At 38.1% G+C, this 18906-nt stretch overlaps 1 protein-coding gene across 2 annotated transcripts in view; it reads right to left on the bottom strand.

Moving 5' to 3' along the window:
* The window catches only part of LOC108738057, a 57927-nt gene that overhangs the window by 36888 nt on the left and 2133 nt on the right, over positions 1 to 18906 (bottom strand). Inside the window, exons 1-11 of one of the 2 annotated variants that reach the window (XM_025975774.1) lie at positions 18418 to 18500; positions 6596 to 6700; positions 6304 to 6487; positions 5998 to 6237; positions 5493 to 5857; positions 5314 to 5432; positions 5050 to 5251; positions 4840 to 4990; positions 4529 to 4767; positions 4329 to 4471; positions 4113 to 4267 (exon numbers count right to left, since the gene is read on the bottom strand). In XM_025975774.1, coding sequence (XP_025831559.1) covers positions 4113 to 4267; positions 4329 to 4471; positions 4529 to 4767; positions 4840 to 4990; positions 5050 to 5251; positions 5314 to 5432; positions 5493 to 5857; positions 5998 to 6237; positions 6304 to 6487; positions 6596 to 6700; positions 18418 to 18441 — 1927 coding nt within the window. In that variant the 5' untranslated portion in view covers positions 18442 to 18500. Of the gene's footprint in view, positions 1 to 4112; positions 4268 to 4328; positions 4472 to 4528; positions 4768 to 4839; positions 4991 to 5049; positions 5252 to 5313; positions 5433 to 5492; positions 5858 to 5997; positions 6238 to 6303; positions 6488 to 6595; positions 6701 to 18417; positions 18501 to 18906 lie in introns of those variants that run through there. The other variant, XM_025975775.1, reaches the window with a different exon arrangement.

The following is an 18906-nucleotide window of genomic DNA, read 5'->3' as shown; positions in this document are numbered from 1 at the left end:
GGCTCGCGGAGGCGTTGAAAAAGAATGGCCATGATCCTGAAACGTTCCTTTTCGAAGACGAATTGTCGCAAATGAAGAAAAGTTTGGAAAGCAAATTAGAAGAAAACAGTGAAAGTTTAGAAAAATTGGAAGCACCTTTGATGAACACCTACAGAATTTGCAAGCGCCATTCCAGCGGTTCCGTGAGGTCAATTTGAAACTCATTTCGAAAAAGTGCCACCTTTTCCGCGAAGAAGTTTCTTACTTGGGACATGTTGTATCAGCGAAGGGCATGGCCATGGATCCAGAGAAGATAAGGGCCGTGAAGGAATGACCAGTGCCTATAAGTGTTCACGACATAAAAAGCTTCTTGGGATTGTGCACGTATTATCGTTGCTATGTTTATGGATTCGCCAATATCGCTAAACCTTTGACACGTTTAACCGAAAGTGACGGCGTATTTCATTGGGATTCGGATTGTCAAACGGCATTTAACACTTTGAAGCAGGCTTTAATCACAGCCCCGTATTGATATATCCTTGACCCATTGGAATGTTCATTTTGGACACCGACGCCAGCAATGTGGGAATGGGAGCCGTTCTTTCGCAGTTACAAGATGGCCAAGAGAAGGTAATCGGCTATTTTAGCAAGACCTTATCAAAAGCCGAAAGAAACTACTGTGTCACTAGACGAGAAACCTGAAGTCAAAGGTGTAGAACAATTTTATAAACACCTATATGGACGAAAATTCATCCTACACACCGATCATGCAGCTTTAAATTGGCTTCTGAATTTCAAGAAACCGGAGTGTCAGGTAGCTAGATGGATTGAGAAGCTACAGGAATATGATTTTGACATAGAGCACCGGTCTGGAACCGGACACAAGAATGCCGATGAACTTTCCAGAAGACCTTGTCAAACAGACTGCAAGCAGTGTGATCGAATAGAAAAGAATGAAGAGGCAATTTGACACGTCACGGTAATCGATGACGAGTGGTTACCTGAAAATATAAAACACGACCAAGAAAACGACCCGGACTTAAAGAAGGTGATGGAATGGAAAAAAGATGGAAAACGATCAACGTGGCAGCAAATTTCTTCCTGTACCCAAGTACTGGGGTGTCCTTGGAGTTGCACTCAGACCAAGGGAGAAATTTCGAATCGGCTATATTCCGTGGAATAAGCGAACTCCTAGGAATAAAAAAAACCGAACTACTCCACTCCATTCACAATCGGACGGCATGGTTGAGCGAATGAACCGGACCTTGATTAAATATCTCTCCAAGGTAGTGTCTGATTACCAAAGGGACTGGGACCGCTATTTGCCTTTATTTTTAATAACACCTGCCAGTGTCCTCAAATTCGGCTGTAAACCAATAAATGACTTGGCTGGAGAAGATTGTTACCAATCTCCGAAGAAAGCTTAACGATATCCACGAGTCGGTTCGTCTGCATACGCAGATTGCTGGTGTCAGGCTTAAAGAAAACTACGATATCAAGGCTACATCAGGTGGTTACCAAACTGAAGATCTTGTTTAGTTGTATAAACCTCATCGTCGCCGTGGACTATCACCTAAGTTCCAACAGAATTGGGAAGGACCCTATGAGATAGTGAAGAGGATTAACGACGTGATCTACCGAATTAAGAAGCCGAAGGTAGTAGTTCATGAAGGAAGGCCCCCATGTTAACAGGAGATTGGGAGTGACGCAAGAAATCCGACGAGACCTCTTTGGTATATCTAAGAAATATATGATCTCAGAATGAGCCGTGGTATCGCGTTCGAGTTCAAACGCAGATTTGGCGGTTAGGAACATCTTGACGACCAAGTACAGAAGGAAAAAAGACTGTTGTGCTTGCCTGACGGACGACGCAATATCTATTACCTAGTAACTAAACGAAGATGCTCTGATAAACTAACTTATAGAGACCTTTGGTAAAAAGGTTGTTAAAGGTGTATGTTTGTGGACGCGGCGGAAAAGGTTAGAAGCTTTCGAAATGTGGTGTTATAGACAAATGATGAGGATAACGTGGATAGAAAAGGTTAGAAATGAAGAGGTATTAGAACGAATAGGAGAACAGAGGACATGAAGTCAATAAGAAATAGGCGAGATAAGTTGGTAGGACACCTTCTCAGGCATGAAGGTGTGGTCAGAGACATATTAGAGGCAGAAGCAGGAGTTAGGAGGGGTAGAGATAGACCTAGATTAGATTGCTGTTATCAAATAGTTAAGTATGTGGGTTGCTCTAGTTTTAGGGAAATGCGAAGATTAGCTCAGGATACCAAGTGCTTTCTTAACTACTATTGTTATATAGTATCCATAAATTCCTATTTATGTCATTAACATTTAAATTACTTATTTAAAATTCCAAGCTATCGTCTGTTACTGGGTTAGTGGGTCAATTAAAAATCCTTTAAATAGCGGAGTCAATAATCAGGAAACCAGTTTGAGGAATCAGCAGGTGAGATCGATGAATCACGAAAAGTTAGTAAGGCAAGGTGGTGAGGACTAACCTTTTAATTATTTTAAATTAAATGTAATATTTTGGTATAACAAGTCAAAATGTGCCCCGTATTAAATATGTAACTTAGTAACTTTTCTAAATCTTGTATGATATTCACTTATACAGGACGCTTTCATCCATAACTTTGTTATACATTTAATAAAAAAAATGTTTTTATAGAAGTGGTTTTCAGTAATAAAAGGTATTCAATTTTGGACGCTACCTAACTTCGTTATTTTAAATGAAACATCTGATATATTTTTGGTTTCTCTGTTTAATTTTAGGTCGACTTTGTTGACAGTTTCCTATACCTATCTCTACTAGTTTTTGAGATATTCAACTGTTCAAAAAAAATCACGATTTCAGCTCTTTGAATTAGACCAAACAGCATCTAAACCATGAAAGCTAAAAACCTGCGGTTGGGAGAGTCCGTATCTTGTGATACATTATTTAGAGTCAAAATATCGAAACCTACCTTACAAGACGAATAACTTTTTTTTTTCAAATGGAATAACGGATGTTAAAAGATACCGTTCGATGCGAAATTAAAAGCCATTTCTACTGATATAATGTTTTAAATATAAAATAATAATTTTTTCTAATGAACTGTTACAGATACATACTCAGAACCTTATACCAGTAAAAAGGGCTTTTAATTTCACATCGAACGGTATCATTTAATAAGGGTTATTCCATTTGAAGAAAAAAAGTTATTCGTCTTATAATATTGCCAAAAGTAGGTTTCGGTATTTCCAACTCCGAATAACGTACACATTTTGCCCATACGGTAATTCGTACTAAAACTAACTGCCCAAACCTTAGGCTTTTAGCTTTTATGGTTTAGATGCCATTTGGTCTCATTCAAATAGCTGAAACCGTGTTTGTTTTGAAAAATAGTTGAATAGCTCAAAAACTATAGAGATCTATAGGGATAGGTATAGTGAACTGTTAAAAAAGTCGACTTAAAATTAAAGAAAGAAACCAAGCATGTAAAAGTGTTCCATTTGAAATAACGAAGTTAGGTAGGGTCCAAAAATAATGGAGCACCCGGTATGTCTAAAAATATTTTCTGTTTATGCACCATATAATTTCAGATTACTTTTATAAAAACACTTTTTTATTAAATGTATTGTAATAACAGAGTTTTGGACGAAACAGTCCTAGGTGGAACACCCTGTATGTAAAATAATTTTGTTATATTATATTATGCCTCACCACCCTACCATACTCGTGATTCTTAATTTCACCTTCCGATTCTTCAAATTAACTTTCTGATTATTTAGGTGTTAATTTACAATTTCAAACAAATAGTTTAAATGTGTTAGTGAATTAATTTTTTAAACTAACTTTACCCAGTACAGACAACCGCAAACTAATGAGGCTTAGTGGAAGAGTATTTCGGGTTGGATTCCTAGTATTTGTTTTTCTTCATTAGTTTGACGTTATTTGTAGTGGATAAAGTTAATTAAAAAAATTAATTCACTAATTCATTAATGCACTGAATTTAACCCTATAAGAAAATTCAAAGTGCCTCAATTTAGATGTACTAATTTTGTACTAGAGGCCTAAATAGGAATTTATGGATGCTATGTAACCATTAATAAAATTCATTTTATTAAAGTATTCGTACATTCACAATTTTGTTTTTCGATTACGTAGTTTTGATAATTGCAACTCAAGTTTTCTATCAATTCCTTAATAGTTTCTTTATAAACTTGCTCTGAAACTACAGAATCTATTACAGATTTAGGCTGAGACGGACGTTGAGGCACGATCTCTTGCAATCTTAAACATTTCTGTTAAGTATATAATATACTTAAAAAAAAGTTACTGTTATCTATCTCACTTATTTGAAAGATCTTCCACATTCCTCGGAAGAAATATTGGTTTCAACAGTTCTATTTCGACAATAATAAAAGTTTGTCGACCCATATCATCAAAAATAGGAAAACTAGGTTCAGGTGGAGGTAGTGGAGGAGGTGGTAAAAGCTTGAAAAAGATTAATATTTGTAATACTCATGTTAGTATTAACAGAAATCATTTTACTTTGTTTAAATTGGTTTTTTCTGGAGGTCCATCACCAGCCCCCCCCTTTTTGGAACCTCCCTTTTTTGAACTACCTTTTGAACTAGCGCTACCTTTACCCTTGCCTCCTTTGTACACCACCGGTGTCGGTAATACTTCTGGGGGCTTGGGAATAAAAAATGAGTCGTTTACTTTTGTCGCAGACTCAAATTCAACACTTTGATACGAACGTAACGGACACACCACTCGGACTTTGTTAACTTTACCAAAAAAATTAATTAATATCATAACGTAACAATGCAATCTGCAATTTTAAAATGTTCAAACAGTACCTCCTGGATAAAGTAAACTTGATACATCTATAAAGGTCATGAAGTGAAAGTACTCTGAAAAACTGTCCTGAGGTTCTACAGTTTGTGCACTTTTTCCTTTTTCTTTACCCTTTTCTTTTGCCCCCTTCTTACCTGATTTTTCAGCCACACTCTTCGATTAAATAGAATATAATTATAGTACATATTGTATCACTTCTTTGATCCTATTACCTGATCTACCTTCGGTGTTATCAAGAATTCTACGCCAATTTTTCTGAATCTTTTGACGTATTCATTAAAAAGATTTGTACCGTCTGTCTTTAAGAAGAATCTTTTTAGAATATTCCATTCTATTCTAGGAACATCTTTGTTTAAATATTCATCCAAATTAATATCCATGTTGTTTCTGATTGATTTACATTCTCTATCGATCCTAATTAATTAAAAGTGTCTGATCGTTGCTTATAATGTACTCAGCTGAAAAAAATATGATACCTGTATTTTGTTGGTTCCAGATAAATATCTTCGGAAGTTATCGGAGGCCAATATTTTATTCTCTCTCTGTCCAATATATTTGATATCTTGCCTCCAATTGAAACAAATGGTTCCAATTTCTATAGGGTAGGTACGTGATAATGAAAAACCTGCCAACTAAAATGATTTTTATCACCTACCTCCTCTCGCATAATATGTGTACATATTTTGTACTCCATATTTGTCATTATTATGCTTGGTAAGTTATAAGCTGCTTCTAAAGTTAAATTTAAAACATTTGTTTTTTTCTCCTCGGTATACCAAGGCGAATCAACACTAACAGTTACCGTAAGGGTGGGTAAACAATCTTTTGGAATCATACTATCGTCGTTCATAGAGTCCGGTTGACGTAAAACTATCTTTTCGGAAAATTCGTTCTTTCCGAGGAATAAAGGTAAAAGATCAAGACAACCGTAACCGACTTCTTGTGGACCTGAAGGAGGCTTCAAACTAACTGTATCTTTACTACTACCACTTTTACTGCTTTTTTTCGATGTTTTACTATCTGAAATATATTTCCTTAGGTTTTATATATAACTAGTCGTAAGTACTATGTAGGTACTATAACTTTCATCAGAAAACAATCACGAATTTATTAATTTAATATATTTATATATTCATAAAAGCAATTTTTAATAGATGCACCTCTTTTATCTTTGCCCTTTTTTTTGTCTTTTCCCTTTTTGTCGTCTTTTTTTCCTTTTTTTTTCACGTCACGTAACAGGGTAGTACGATCAATTTTTTGATCTTGTAACATATCTGAAAGATTTGCTGCACTCTCTACACAGGTTATAATCGGTTCTTCGACTACTTGAGGTACATTTTGCGCATTTAATTGTGCGTAAATTAACGGATCCATTATACCAGGATATTCTATTAGCGTAACTAAAATAATTAGCTCACATAGTTTCCTTTCAAAAAGTTATGATTAAAATTATTTCTGTCGCTTACAATTCACTGGATATGAAATTAAATTGTCCATATCAATCTTAGAATTTAAATCGGTTGACAAAGTAAGAACTTTATCTATTTCTAAGTAATCGTCATCGGTTACTGGTATCCTTGGGGATTCCCATGGATCAGATTTCAAATGTTGTACCTTAATTATTACATCAGTTGCTGAATATATTGGTTTCTGAAAAATAGTTGCTAATATTCTACTCTAATTGTAATTCAAATTAACTAAATGAAAAAAAACTTATATTTATAATAATATTATGTGAATAGCGAACTTTAAACTTACGAGGTGTTCGCAACTGTTAATTGTAATTGTTATATTTGATATTAGTTTGGGAAGCGTTATTATTTCATCGGGAATTCCTTGTGGAGACTCAACTTTTTGATTGTCCTACAATACACATACATATTTAATATGCCTACGTTTTTATTAAGATGAAGCTCCAAAAATGAACACTCCCCGACTGGCTTCATATTTTTACCATATACTTGCTTTTATGGACCAAATGATGATATTTGTTAGGATTTTTTGCAACTCGCATCGGAGGGGATGAAAATTTTTTGCTTTTTATTTTGTCGTGATAGCGTTAACGTATTTTTTTAAAAAATTATGTAAAAAATTAAATTAGTAGACCGACGGTCGGTATAGAAATAAGGGTTGGCGGGGATAGAACGACCATGTACAATACTAATAAAAAAGTGGGTTCATATATTATTGTGAGAAAAGCACTATACGTTAAAAAAAAAAGATGTGCCGAACCAATCAAAGTATTTTAAACGATAATCGAAAGTTTATTCAGTCGATTTCCTACTCTGTTGTTATCTACTAAACATGCTATGTATACGTATTTATTATTATGAATTTTTATATCATGATTATCAGCATCAGTATCGTCAACTTTAGTATCATTTGTTTAGGTATAGGTACGTACCTATTGCGACGAATTGCTACAATTTACATGAACTTCGGTATTATTATTACGAACAGCATTAGTTTGAAAAACAAGATATACTTATCGTTAGTATTAAAAAAACTACGTTTATTTTTTTTTTATATGATGCTTTATTATGACGCTGACTATTTTTGGTTATATTGTTTTTAATGTCTACATTTTTCAGTGCCATTAAGTATATTTATTGATTTATTTTTTTATTTTATTTTATTTATTTGTGACCAAGAAGTATATGGCACACAAAATTTCGTGTCATATACCCTGCAGAGATGAAATAAATAAATAGTGAGACACTGTTTCTTAATTTACTTTTTAAATAGAATTAAACAAATCACAAAACATGTACTAAACACTTAAATATTTACTACAGGCTTAGTGTGTTTTAGGCTCATCATCATAAGGTTATTAGTCCTAAGACTGGTTGGACACGCACCTTCACTCTTTCCTATCCTGAGCTAATCTTAGTATTTCCTGAAAACTAGAACAACCCACATCCTTAACTATTTGAGAAGAGTAATCTAATCTAATCTAGGTCTACCTCTACGTTTCTGCCTCTAATATGTCTCTGACTAGACCTTCATGCCTGAGAAGGTGTCCTACCAACCTATCTCGCCTATTTCTTATTGACTTCCATAGAGTCCTCTGTTCTCCTATTCTTTCTAACACCTCTTCATTTCTAACCTTCACTATCCACAGTATCTTCACCATTCGTCTGTAACACCACCGCCGCCTCCACTGTCCATGTATTTTGGGCTCAATTCAAATAAAATTACACTACACTGCACATCAATAGTGCAATTATAAAAACCACCTATATTATTTTTTAACATTAATTTGCAAGTGTGGCACAAATTGCCACTTATGGCTGGTTTTTACGCACATGAGTGCTATAAAGATTACTGTATAGTGACTTCTTGAGGGCTAGAGTACTAATTATTGTATTTATATTCATCACGATGCCACAATGTCATGCCTGTACCAAGTCTGTACCATGATAACAATAGATAAGGAGTTCAATCTTCATCATCTGAAAATTGTCCAGAAAATTACATTGGTGACCTTGAATATATAAGAATTGCAGCGCTTGCAATGTTGTATAAGAATTTCAGCACAAATTTTACATACATAGATTGGACTCCTCATCTTCAGAATGTAACGGAAATAAGTGCGGAACTTTGGAGGGTGAAAATTAGATGCAATAGGGAATCACATGGTGAATAAAGCAACGTGATTATGAACAAAAATTTTTTATGAAAAGCACAACAGTTTGAAATCTGAAACCGGTCCTACGTATTAATTGGCAACGTAGATGTGCACGAACTGTGAACTGAGATTAAAACTGCAGCTACATTGATTTAACTATTATCGAACGTTAAAGACAAACAAAATAATTTACTACTACACATAATGTTTGAACTTCTTATTACAATAAACATGAATTAAATAAAGCACTGTGTAAACTATACCTCAACATGTATTAAAAACATAAAAGAAAGGTTACATAAGTATTAGTAGTTAAATGATATTAACTGGATAAGTAACTGTAATTTTATTGAGACAAATTTCAATTCCATCATCAAGACATTGCCAGACGCGTTGTTTCTTGTTGTGGTTTGTCAATAGTTCTACCATCTCATCAGAAAAAATTAATTATTTACTTATTATTACATGTATGTAAGTGTCGTAAATTGTCATGTAATACCTCGCTTTCCGTTTCATTGTCTCTCTCTATGTCTTATCTATCTGTTTTCCTTTATTCATAACTTAACCTGTAGTTTCTGAATTTTCGACCGCTACTCGCCTTTTCTTCTCTTGCCCTTTAGTAATGCTTCTGTACTGTCCTTCTCTATCTCACCACCTTTCTACCCTTTAGAAGCGTGTCATCAGCACTAAAGACCAGAGTAAAAAAAACAAAGACCTACAACCCTTTAGTTAGGATTGTCAAGAAGTTTTCATGTGATCAACACGCCACCAATCCAGTTCACCAAATCGTATGAAACAGTTTTTTGGTCTTTCGAGCCGGATAGTGAACATTTAGTTACCATTATAGTGTGTATGAGCGGCACCTTAATAAATTAGTGAATATAACAGTGTAAACAGTTCACTTAATAAGCAATTAGTGCACGTTGGATAACCAATGGAGATTTAACGTGCGACTCCTCACCATTTAATGGTAAATCCACACGTCCAACCAACACAGCTGAGCCGTGATGGAATGCAGAAGGACTCCCTGGGATCTCCCCTCCGTCAGACGGATTGGTCCCAGGAAGCCACCGATGCGGTGCCTGAGAGTTAACGAGGTGAGTAACCCCCAAATTCGGACCTATCTACACCTTTAAGCGTTCACTGCAGGGACTACACAACGAACCGGGTGATCCGCTGCACAACCCCCTAACCCAGCATGAGGGCTGTACCCAACTGCCACCTCGAATCCAACACCATTTGGCGGGACAGGAATCGAAGCTAAGCTCCTGGGGTTACCCGGCTCCCGAGTACCGGTATAGGCTTTCCGGTCGCCATCAGCTACTCCGGAGCACCCTTTACTGGGTGACATCCGTTTTGTCGTATACTCGCTATCACCGAACATTCTTCAGCCTCCTGGCTCGCCCAAGCTATTACGCTTCTCTCATCTACTCTGCTTTTACCATAAAATGTGCAGCCCCCCTAAAGGGCCAGACTGCACACCCGATCCGCATAGCTGTATTTGGCCCACTATGCTTCACGTCGTAACCCCCCCACTGGGTCAGGTTACCCCCAACTCTGTGTCCCCGCCTGATGCGCACCACAGCTAGGACACTTACTTCGCCTTGGACATGGGTAGGGAGTGCGGCTACCCAAAGGATCACTATTGGTGTTGGTGGCCGCACCGAGAGAGCCTCCCTTTCGACTCGGCAGGCTTTATTGCGGGGGAGAGGCGACCACCGCATTAGCCTTCCTCGTCTGTGATGGCATTACGTCGTGTTCAACCGCCAGCTGCCGCGTACTTTCCCCTCAGGTCTTCCGCGGCTTCCTCTGACACACCAGACGGGTGCTTCCGGACCTTCGCCCGTGTTCGTCGGCTGCTTCCCACAATTACTTTTGCTACCAGATGTCCAGGGGTCCTTTAGCCTTCAGCCATAACATGTGTATGGGTACTGAGTTCCCCACCGCGACAAGGTGAGGACCCTGGAGGGGGGCACGTTGAATAATGTATGGAGATTTAACGTGCGCCTCCATACCACGCATGGTAAATTCACACGTCAAACCAACACAGCTGAGCCATGATGGTATGAAAAAAGACTCCCTGGGGTCTCCCCTGCGTCAGACGGATTGGTCCCAGGAAGCCACCAATGCGGTGCCTGAGGGTTAACGAGGCGAGTAACCCCCAAGTTCGGGCCTATCCACACCCTTAAGCGTTCAATGCAGGGACTACACAACGAACCGGGCGATCCGATACACAGCCCCCTAACCCAGCATGCGGGCTTGTCCCAGCTGCCACCTCGAGTCCAACGCCCATTGGCGGGGCAGGAATCAAAGTTAGACTCCTGTGGGCTCCCCGCCTCCCGAGTACCGGTATAGGCTCTCCGGTCGCCATCAGCTACTTCGGAGCACCCTTCGCTGAGTAACATCCGTTTTGCTGTACTCTCGCTATCACTGGACATCCTTCAGCCTTCCTGGCTCGCCCGAGCTACTACGCCCCCTTAAGGGTCAGGCTGCACACTAATGGGTCAGGTTACCCTCAACTCTGTGACCCCGCCTGATGCGCACTCCTGCCAGGACACTTACTTCGCCTCAGACATGGGGTAGGGACGGCATCTACCTCTGACTTTTTGGCGCCTGTGTAGGTTCCCATGCGATTGCCACTAATGGTGTTGGTGGCCGCAGCGAGAGAGCCTCCCTTTCGACTCGGCAGGCTTTATTGCAGGGGGTGAGGCGAGGCCCCCGCGTTAGCCTACCTCGTCTGTGCTGGGCTTACGTTGCGTTCGACCGCTAGCTGCCGCGTACTTTCCTCTCGGGGCTTCCGCGGCGATCTCTGGCACACCAGACGGGTTCTTCCGGACCTTCGCCCGTGTTCGTCGGCTGCTTCCCACAATCACTTTGCTTCCAGATGCCCGGGTGCCCTTTAACTTCGCCATAACATGTGTATGGGTACTGAGCCCTCCACCGCGACAAGGTGAGAACCCTGGGGGAGGGCACGTTGAATAAGCAAGAAAATATCTTTGTGAAACACGCTCGTAGGCACCGTCAACATCAAGTTCAAGTGAAATTCAAATTGTACCATCATTAAGTCGCCAAGCACCCGTAGTTGAAAATTTACCAGAAATTAATCTACTTTCATTCAATTTTGACATAATTGTCTATCTTATGGGCACGGATATTCTCTTTGGAGTTGTAGAAAGGGCTGTAATAAATGTTAAGGACGTCATCACACTCTCTTACACCAATATACAATAAAAGGTCAACGGTACAAAATTACTCAAAATACGTCCAGTTTGCCTCCATAGCCGACGAAATACACCTTTGCTGACTTCACAAAGGGCAGAAGATGCCCCTCATAAACCGGCCAGGCCTGTTTCTCTTGTAATCAATTCAGCAACGACTGATTTAATGGTTACTGCCGTCGTTCAAGTTTTTAATTGCCGAGACAAGTTATTATTTTCCTCATCACGCAGTAACGAAAGAAGATAGCTTAACCACAAAGGTCCGTGTTGTCTTTGATGGCTCGCCCTGTCACTTAAGCTGGATTGTGATGAAACGTTAACGATGGATCTTCATTGTAGATGGGTCCAGTATTATAACCAACTTCCTACGCTTAATAGCCTTTACTTTAAAAAGGAAATCTTCATTAGCAATGCTCGCTCCATTCAACTAGATTATTTTTGCGACGCTAGTGAGAATACATATGGGGTCCGTATATACTTAAGTTCTGGCGACTGGGACAATAAGGTATACACCGAATTATTATGCGCTAAATCGAAGGTTGCGCCACTTAAAACACTCACAATTCCGAAGCTGAAGTTATGTGGTACTGCATTCTTAACTAAATTATACAGTGAAGGACAACTGCAAATTAGATAGTGTATTGTAGCGAGCACGACTGTGTTTGTGTGCGATCGGGCGCACGTGTGTGTGAACGGCTTATCGATTCGCCGACTAGCCACGAAGGTCTTTCTTAATGTGCGCCGTCGTACCTGTGTTATTGAAAAGCAGTTAAACAGTTCAAAGAAAAAGATAAACTATTTCGGATGTTTCGAGAAGGCTTCCGAAGGTAACAAAAGAGTATTTAAAGGAAGTGGCGATCGCCGAAAAAGGAGTAGAAATACATTAACCGTTGGAGAAGTGAATCCAGAAATAAATAGCAGTGAAATAAATAGCGCAGTTAATAGTGACATATCAACAGTAGTGTAAATAAATAGAATAATTCATCACCTAAGTTTAGTAATAATTTAATAGTGTTTTAAGTTCCTTAATAATTAGTGTAAATAAATAGTTTTGTCGTTGGCAGTCTTAAAAGTTAATTTTGGTGTGTGGGGTTGAGTAAAAGACATTACAATGACAAAGAAGTACGAATTAAAAGTAGCCGAGTTAAGAAAAGAATTGGAAGAACGGGATGAAGCGAAAAAGGTAACAAAGCGGAACTTGAAACGTGAATTGGAAGAAAATAGTAAAAGTTTGAAACGTGAATTGGAAGAAAACTTTGAAACTGTTAAACGGGCCTATAGCAAACAGGGAAGGGTTCGGCTACTGTGTGAAGAAACGGATTCGACAGAATCTTTAGAAGAAACCGAATCATCTCCAAGTTCGATAAAGAAACTGGAAAGCTAAAACGTTGGAATTGCGGCGAACTAGGTCATACGAGGAGGCAGTGCAGGAAAAGTACTCCTTCCCCAAGTACACGACGTCAAACAGACTACAAGCAGTGTGATCGAATGGAAAAAAAATGAAGGAGCAATTCGACGCGTCACGGTAATCGATGACGAGTGGTCACCTAAAAATATAAAACACGACCAAGAAAACGACCTGGACTTGAAAAAGGTGATGGAATGAAAAAGAGACGGAAAACGACCCACGTGGCAGCAAATTTCTTCCTGTACCCAAGCACTAAAATCGTTATGCGCTCAGTGGAACTCAATTATTTTGGAGGATGGCATCCTGAAGCGTGTTGTTCAAAGTCCAGATGGATGCTTAACGATATCCACGAGTCGGTTCGTCTGCATACGCAGATTGCTGGTGACAGAATTAAAGAAAACTGTTCTCTCTGCCACTAAACCTGTCACAGCCGGTATCCCACAAGACTTCAAATTATCTCCCACTCTTTTTAACTGGTTTTGCGAGGACATTGATTCTGACTGCTGACCACATTGCCCACATAAATTCTTCCAAAACCATTCTACAAAACACAGCTAGAATAAATATGTTTCTACCCCTGCTTCTAAACTGGTACCGGAAATAGAAACTTTCCATTAACGAGACCAAATCGGAAGCAATTTTCATCTCACGTAGGCTCCGGAAACCTCCCTCCATCATCATAAACAACCGCCCCAGCAACTCCGGCACTTACCTAGGCGTCGTCTTCGACAGATCCCTAATTTGGCGGCACCACATCACTGTTACCCGTAACAAGGCTATGGGTGCATTCATCGGACTGAAATCTTTCTTCCGAAATGACACAATCTCCGAACAAACGAAAATCCGTGCGATTAACCAATCCTACGCCATCCCAATTTGGGGCTGCACCCATCCCCGACGCTTTCGAATTCTTCAAAGCACTTACATGCGAATTTTTCGCTCCGCACTCAACCATCCATGGTTCATCAGAAATACTCAAATTCTGAAAAAAACCGGTCTACCTTCTTTCCCCGAGGCTACAACCAAATTTGCAGTAAATCTTAGAGCCTCAGCGTCAGGTCATCCAAACACGTCTATCTCAACACTTTCCGACTTCGCCCCTACACCGAACGACCGTTTCAGAAGGCCCTGCCACCTTCTCTTCTGAACTGCTTACTTTTGCTCATTTCTAGTTCCGCTTTTTAGCGCAAGCACCTACCCTACTTTTTTGATGGGACACCTATTCACATTTACACCACCACCACACCCAAATACTTCCCTCCCCACTTTTACCCCTCCAATCTTCCCAACAATCCTCCCTTTCGGGTTGACATCCTTACTTTAGTCGGTAGGCGCTTCAGCGAATCTGACACTATCCCCTTCAGGGAGTGTCTTTTCCCCTCCTCGAGGATAAACTAAACAAAAAAAATACGGACTCACGACAACCCGGCTGATCTTGCTTCAAGGAGCTTCCTACCTGCGGAGCTCATTCTAACAAAAACAAATCGGTTTTTACTCTCTTTCCGTCGTTCAATAACCTCACAGTAGACATAAAGGTTGTTGGGGATCTTATCAGTGATTCCTTCATCGCCTTCCTTCGAAGATTTATTGTACGGCGAGGTTATTGAGCCTATATTTATTCCGACAATGGCACTAATTTTGTCGAAGCCAATGACAATTTGCGTGAATTAATGGTGCTAATAATATCAGATAATTGTCAAAATAAGTTGCAAGATTTTCTTTAAATAAAACCCTTTCATTAGCTTTTCTCACCCACAAGATCTTTGTGGGAAGCAGCCGTTAAGGCATTTAAGTATCATTTAAAAAGAGTGGTCGGTCATAATATCCTACTTCATCTGGAACAATTTGCGCTTATTATCGAGATCGAAACTATAGTGAATTCACATCCTTTAACCCCTATATCTTCTTATCCTCAAGACTTACTAGTTCTAACACCCAATCACGTTCTAACCGGTGATTCGTTAACGATCCTACGCGAACGAGACTATTCAGAAATACCCTCCAACCGTTTATCCGTGTGGCAGTTCTTTCAAAAATTAAAACAAAATTTCTGGAACCACTGGAAAAACGAATAACTCAACAAATTTACTAATCATTTTAATTGACTAACGGTCAACATCTATTCGTTGAAAACAGCAGAAGAGAAGACAACATGCCTCCCCCACATTGGCCCTTGGGATGCGTAGTGAAAGTCCATCCTGGTGTTGATGGTGTTATTCGTGTAATGACAGTGAAAACAGAGAAAGGGACTGTGAAACGTAGTGTAAAACAATTACCACCGTTACCAGTTGATAGTACTAATCAAAGTAATGGCAATAAGGATTGAACATTCTAATAATAGTGACTCAAAGTTAATTTTATTACGATTATTGTTTCAGTTTAGTTTAAGTTACTTTTAACCATAAATTTAATTTTCATTTATGTTGATCGGATTACTCACCCTCTCAATGAGGTTATGTAATACCTCGCTTTTCATTTTATCGCCTCTCTCTACATCTTATCTATCTGTCCTTGCTCTTTCTTTTATTTATGACTTAACCTACAGTTTCTGTATTTTCTTTTCCACCACTACTCGCCTTTCTTTTATCCATTACTAATATGAGTTAATATATACGTATACAGACATATAGTTCAACCAGTCTTAGGACTGACGACCTTATGATGATAATACATACAGTTTCTGAAATATATCTGTTTTAATATTTATAATATTTGTAATTTTCAACTGTTTTCTACAAGCTCCGCGCTTATTTCTGTTACACCCTGCATAGCCTTCATGAACTATACCTACCAAGAAAATTAAAGATAGAGTCCCTAGATATACAGAATCTGTCCCCTCATGGGATTAACTCTGATTAGTTTCACTACAAAATGGAGGTACCAATCGTTCAGCTACTTTGAACGGCTCGTTTAAAAGCATATTTAAATTTAAGTGAGGTTGTACGTTAATTGTAATGCAGCTTTTTTTTTAATTATATACAATTATTCCTTATACTAGAATGAAGTCCTCTTCAACATTACAACAGCCTTGTAGGGGAAAGGGACATAAGATGACGAAGTGGGTAAGTTGACGAATTACGATATTTGAGACAGAGTCGATACATTTGGTAACTTTTTCTATAACAAGTTTTGTGCTTTATCCTTACGCCACTAGAAGTTCTATAGCAGACCGCATTTGGAAGATGCATTTTGGTATTAACGAAGGTTATATGCGCACCTGCTTAGTTTTAGAAATTTTTGTGATTGGGGAAATAGTGTGATTTTCTGCTTGAGTAAAACCTAAATTTAAAATTTTTATTGCAAAGGAATACACACTATTCCTTGCATGCTTTTACTATTTTGTTTTTATTTTCGCATTTGTTTAAATCAAAATAACCCTCATATCGCGAAACATGTTAAATGTGGCTAAGTTGACGAATGTCATCAGTCATCAACCTCGGTAGTTATTCCAAGAGATTTAAAACCACCAAAAACGCCCAACAACGAAAAAGAAGGAAACCTCAACAACGAAGAAGAAGCGTGGAATTTCCCGTATTACCCCGAGCAGAACTAAAAGCAAGACACCCTAGAAAAAACATCAATCGCTTGTTATTTCTAACACTCCGGTTAAAGACGCTCTAGAAGAAAAAGAGTTTAAAAAACGTAAAGAAGAACAGAAACAATGTGATAAAGGATTAGAAGAGACAAAAGGAGAGAGGGTTAATAACGATGTAAAAGTAAAATTAAAGAAATCGGTAATTAAAAGAACCAATCGACAGATATTTAAAGATTCTTCCGATTCTGACAGTTCAACCGAAATATCTTTTATTGATACGGATGATGATATGGATCAGGAAGAAGATGACAAAATTTGCGTGATATGTGGGGACAAAGGCAAAGACAATGAACTTTGGTTTCAATGTTTTAAGTGCAAACTTTGGGCACATGCTGAATGTACCGGATTGTCCTTAATATTTGTTTATATTCCTCTTGTACAGGTACCTCGCCATCTTACCCACATTAGTTCGTCAACTTGCCTACATGTGAGGATAAGATGACGAATTGAACACGTTTTGTATTTTTATCTCTAATTTTTATAAGAATTATTTATTTACAAAGAAAAAATTGTAAATCAGTTACAAAAACTGTACCCTTAATAAGTTTGCAAAAAAATAGTTTTATTTTTCTTTAAGTACGCTAAAATTTAATTATAAGTCTTACGTTCGTCAACTTACCCTCCCTTCCCCTACATAGCCTATGATCTCTGTAAGGGCTATCAAATTCCAAATTTTGAAGCATTGAAAAATGTTAAAGGTTCAGATGCCTAACAATTTCTGCACTATAACCTTGCCAATAAAAACTTTCAGAAGATCTAGTCACATCAATAGATAATCAATTAAGGAGCAAATTTATTTAGCAATTTTTGCAATCCGACCACCACAAAAAAAGTTATACGCAAAAGTCTAAAAATCGGAAAAAAAATACCGGAAAAAAGCACCTAAAAAAATCTTCCCTCGAAAGAAAATTTCCAGAAAATTTATCTTAAAGGAGACCTTAAGTACGTGTATATAACCAGTAGAACTTAATTACCGTGAAATCAGGCGAAATAATGTATATGACTATGGCTTTTAAGAAATGTTTTATTAAAAAATATGTTGAAAAATTATAAGATCTCGTTTAAAATAATTCTCCAGGGCATTGCTTCAATCATTTCCGGCGGTTTTTCCCAGAGATTTTTTTCCGTAAACCATGCCGCGAAGTGAGTGTTGTTCTTTCTTACCATAGCGCTATGATTCTAATAATTTAAGTTTGCCGGATTATATATCAATTTTAATGTATATAAATAAATATTGCCAAGATTAGCAATAAACGAATAGGGATTTAGAATACGTGCACCAAAGGGACACCGGTTGTCTGATCAAGCTGTACACTAATTGATCATCCAGCCGGTTTGAAACCCTTTTTACGTGTCGGAACATCACTGATAAAGCGTCGTCGTAATCGGATTGTTCTTTTAAAAATTTTAAAAACAGTGTCCGACTATGCTGAAGACATTTGCTATCATAAAGACTTCGATGACAAAGCGGCCGGTAAGTTATTTTATTTTGTTTAATTTAAATATACAAGAGATTCTTCCCCTTCTTCAAGCATCTACTTCTACTTTTACCCTAAAAAATTGTTTTCCACTGGTTTTTGATCTAGAGCTTAATATTTTTACTTACCCCTTCCGGTACGAATCGACCAAAATCAATCCAGATATGGTCATCTAGTCCACAACAGAGAGATTGTCCCTTTTCGGAACTTCAACCTTTTAATTAATTTTTTATTGATAAAAGTAACACCTTACTTTTGTCTTCTTTTCTTTTGGCATTATTTCTGTATTGTTTAACGTTGAATATCAAATGAGATTATTTTGATTGACATATAAAAGTAACACATACCCACTTTAAAATAGTGTAATAAAAACCTTGAATGGACTAGGACAGGGATGGCAAACCAATGGCACGCGTGCCATTAGTGGCACGCGACACAATATTTTGGGCACATCACTAATATCAATCATAAAGTCTAGTTCAATATGGATCCAAAACATTATTGAAACAAGGAAACTACTTGAAACAGAAAAATTGGCAAGTGATACAAGTGAAAATGCTACTAACAAAATTTTGGAAACATGAAATGCGTTACCAAACACTTTTAATTGTTTGAAGAAGCTGGCTTATGCTATTTTAACAATGTTTTTTCCTCAACCTATGCCTGCGAGTCATTATTTTCAGAGATGAATAACATTAAAAACTCGGTTAGAAATCGTTTGACAGGTACATATTAAAAGGTA

This window comes from Agrilus planipennis, unplaced genomic scaffold (genome assembly GCF_000699045.2).
Source record: "Agrilus planipennis isolate EAB-ADULT unplaced genomic scaffold, Apla_2.0 scaffold153, whole genome shotgun sequence".
Classification (NCBI taxonomy): Eukaryota; Metazoa; Arthropoda; class Insecta; order Coleoptera; family Buprestidae; genus Agrilus; species Agrilus planipennis.
The sequence above is the reverse complement of the archived record's forward strand: the minus strand, read 5'-3'. Positions and strand labels throughout refer to the sequence as shown.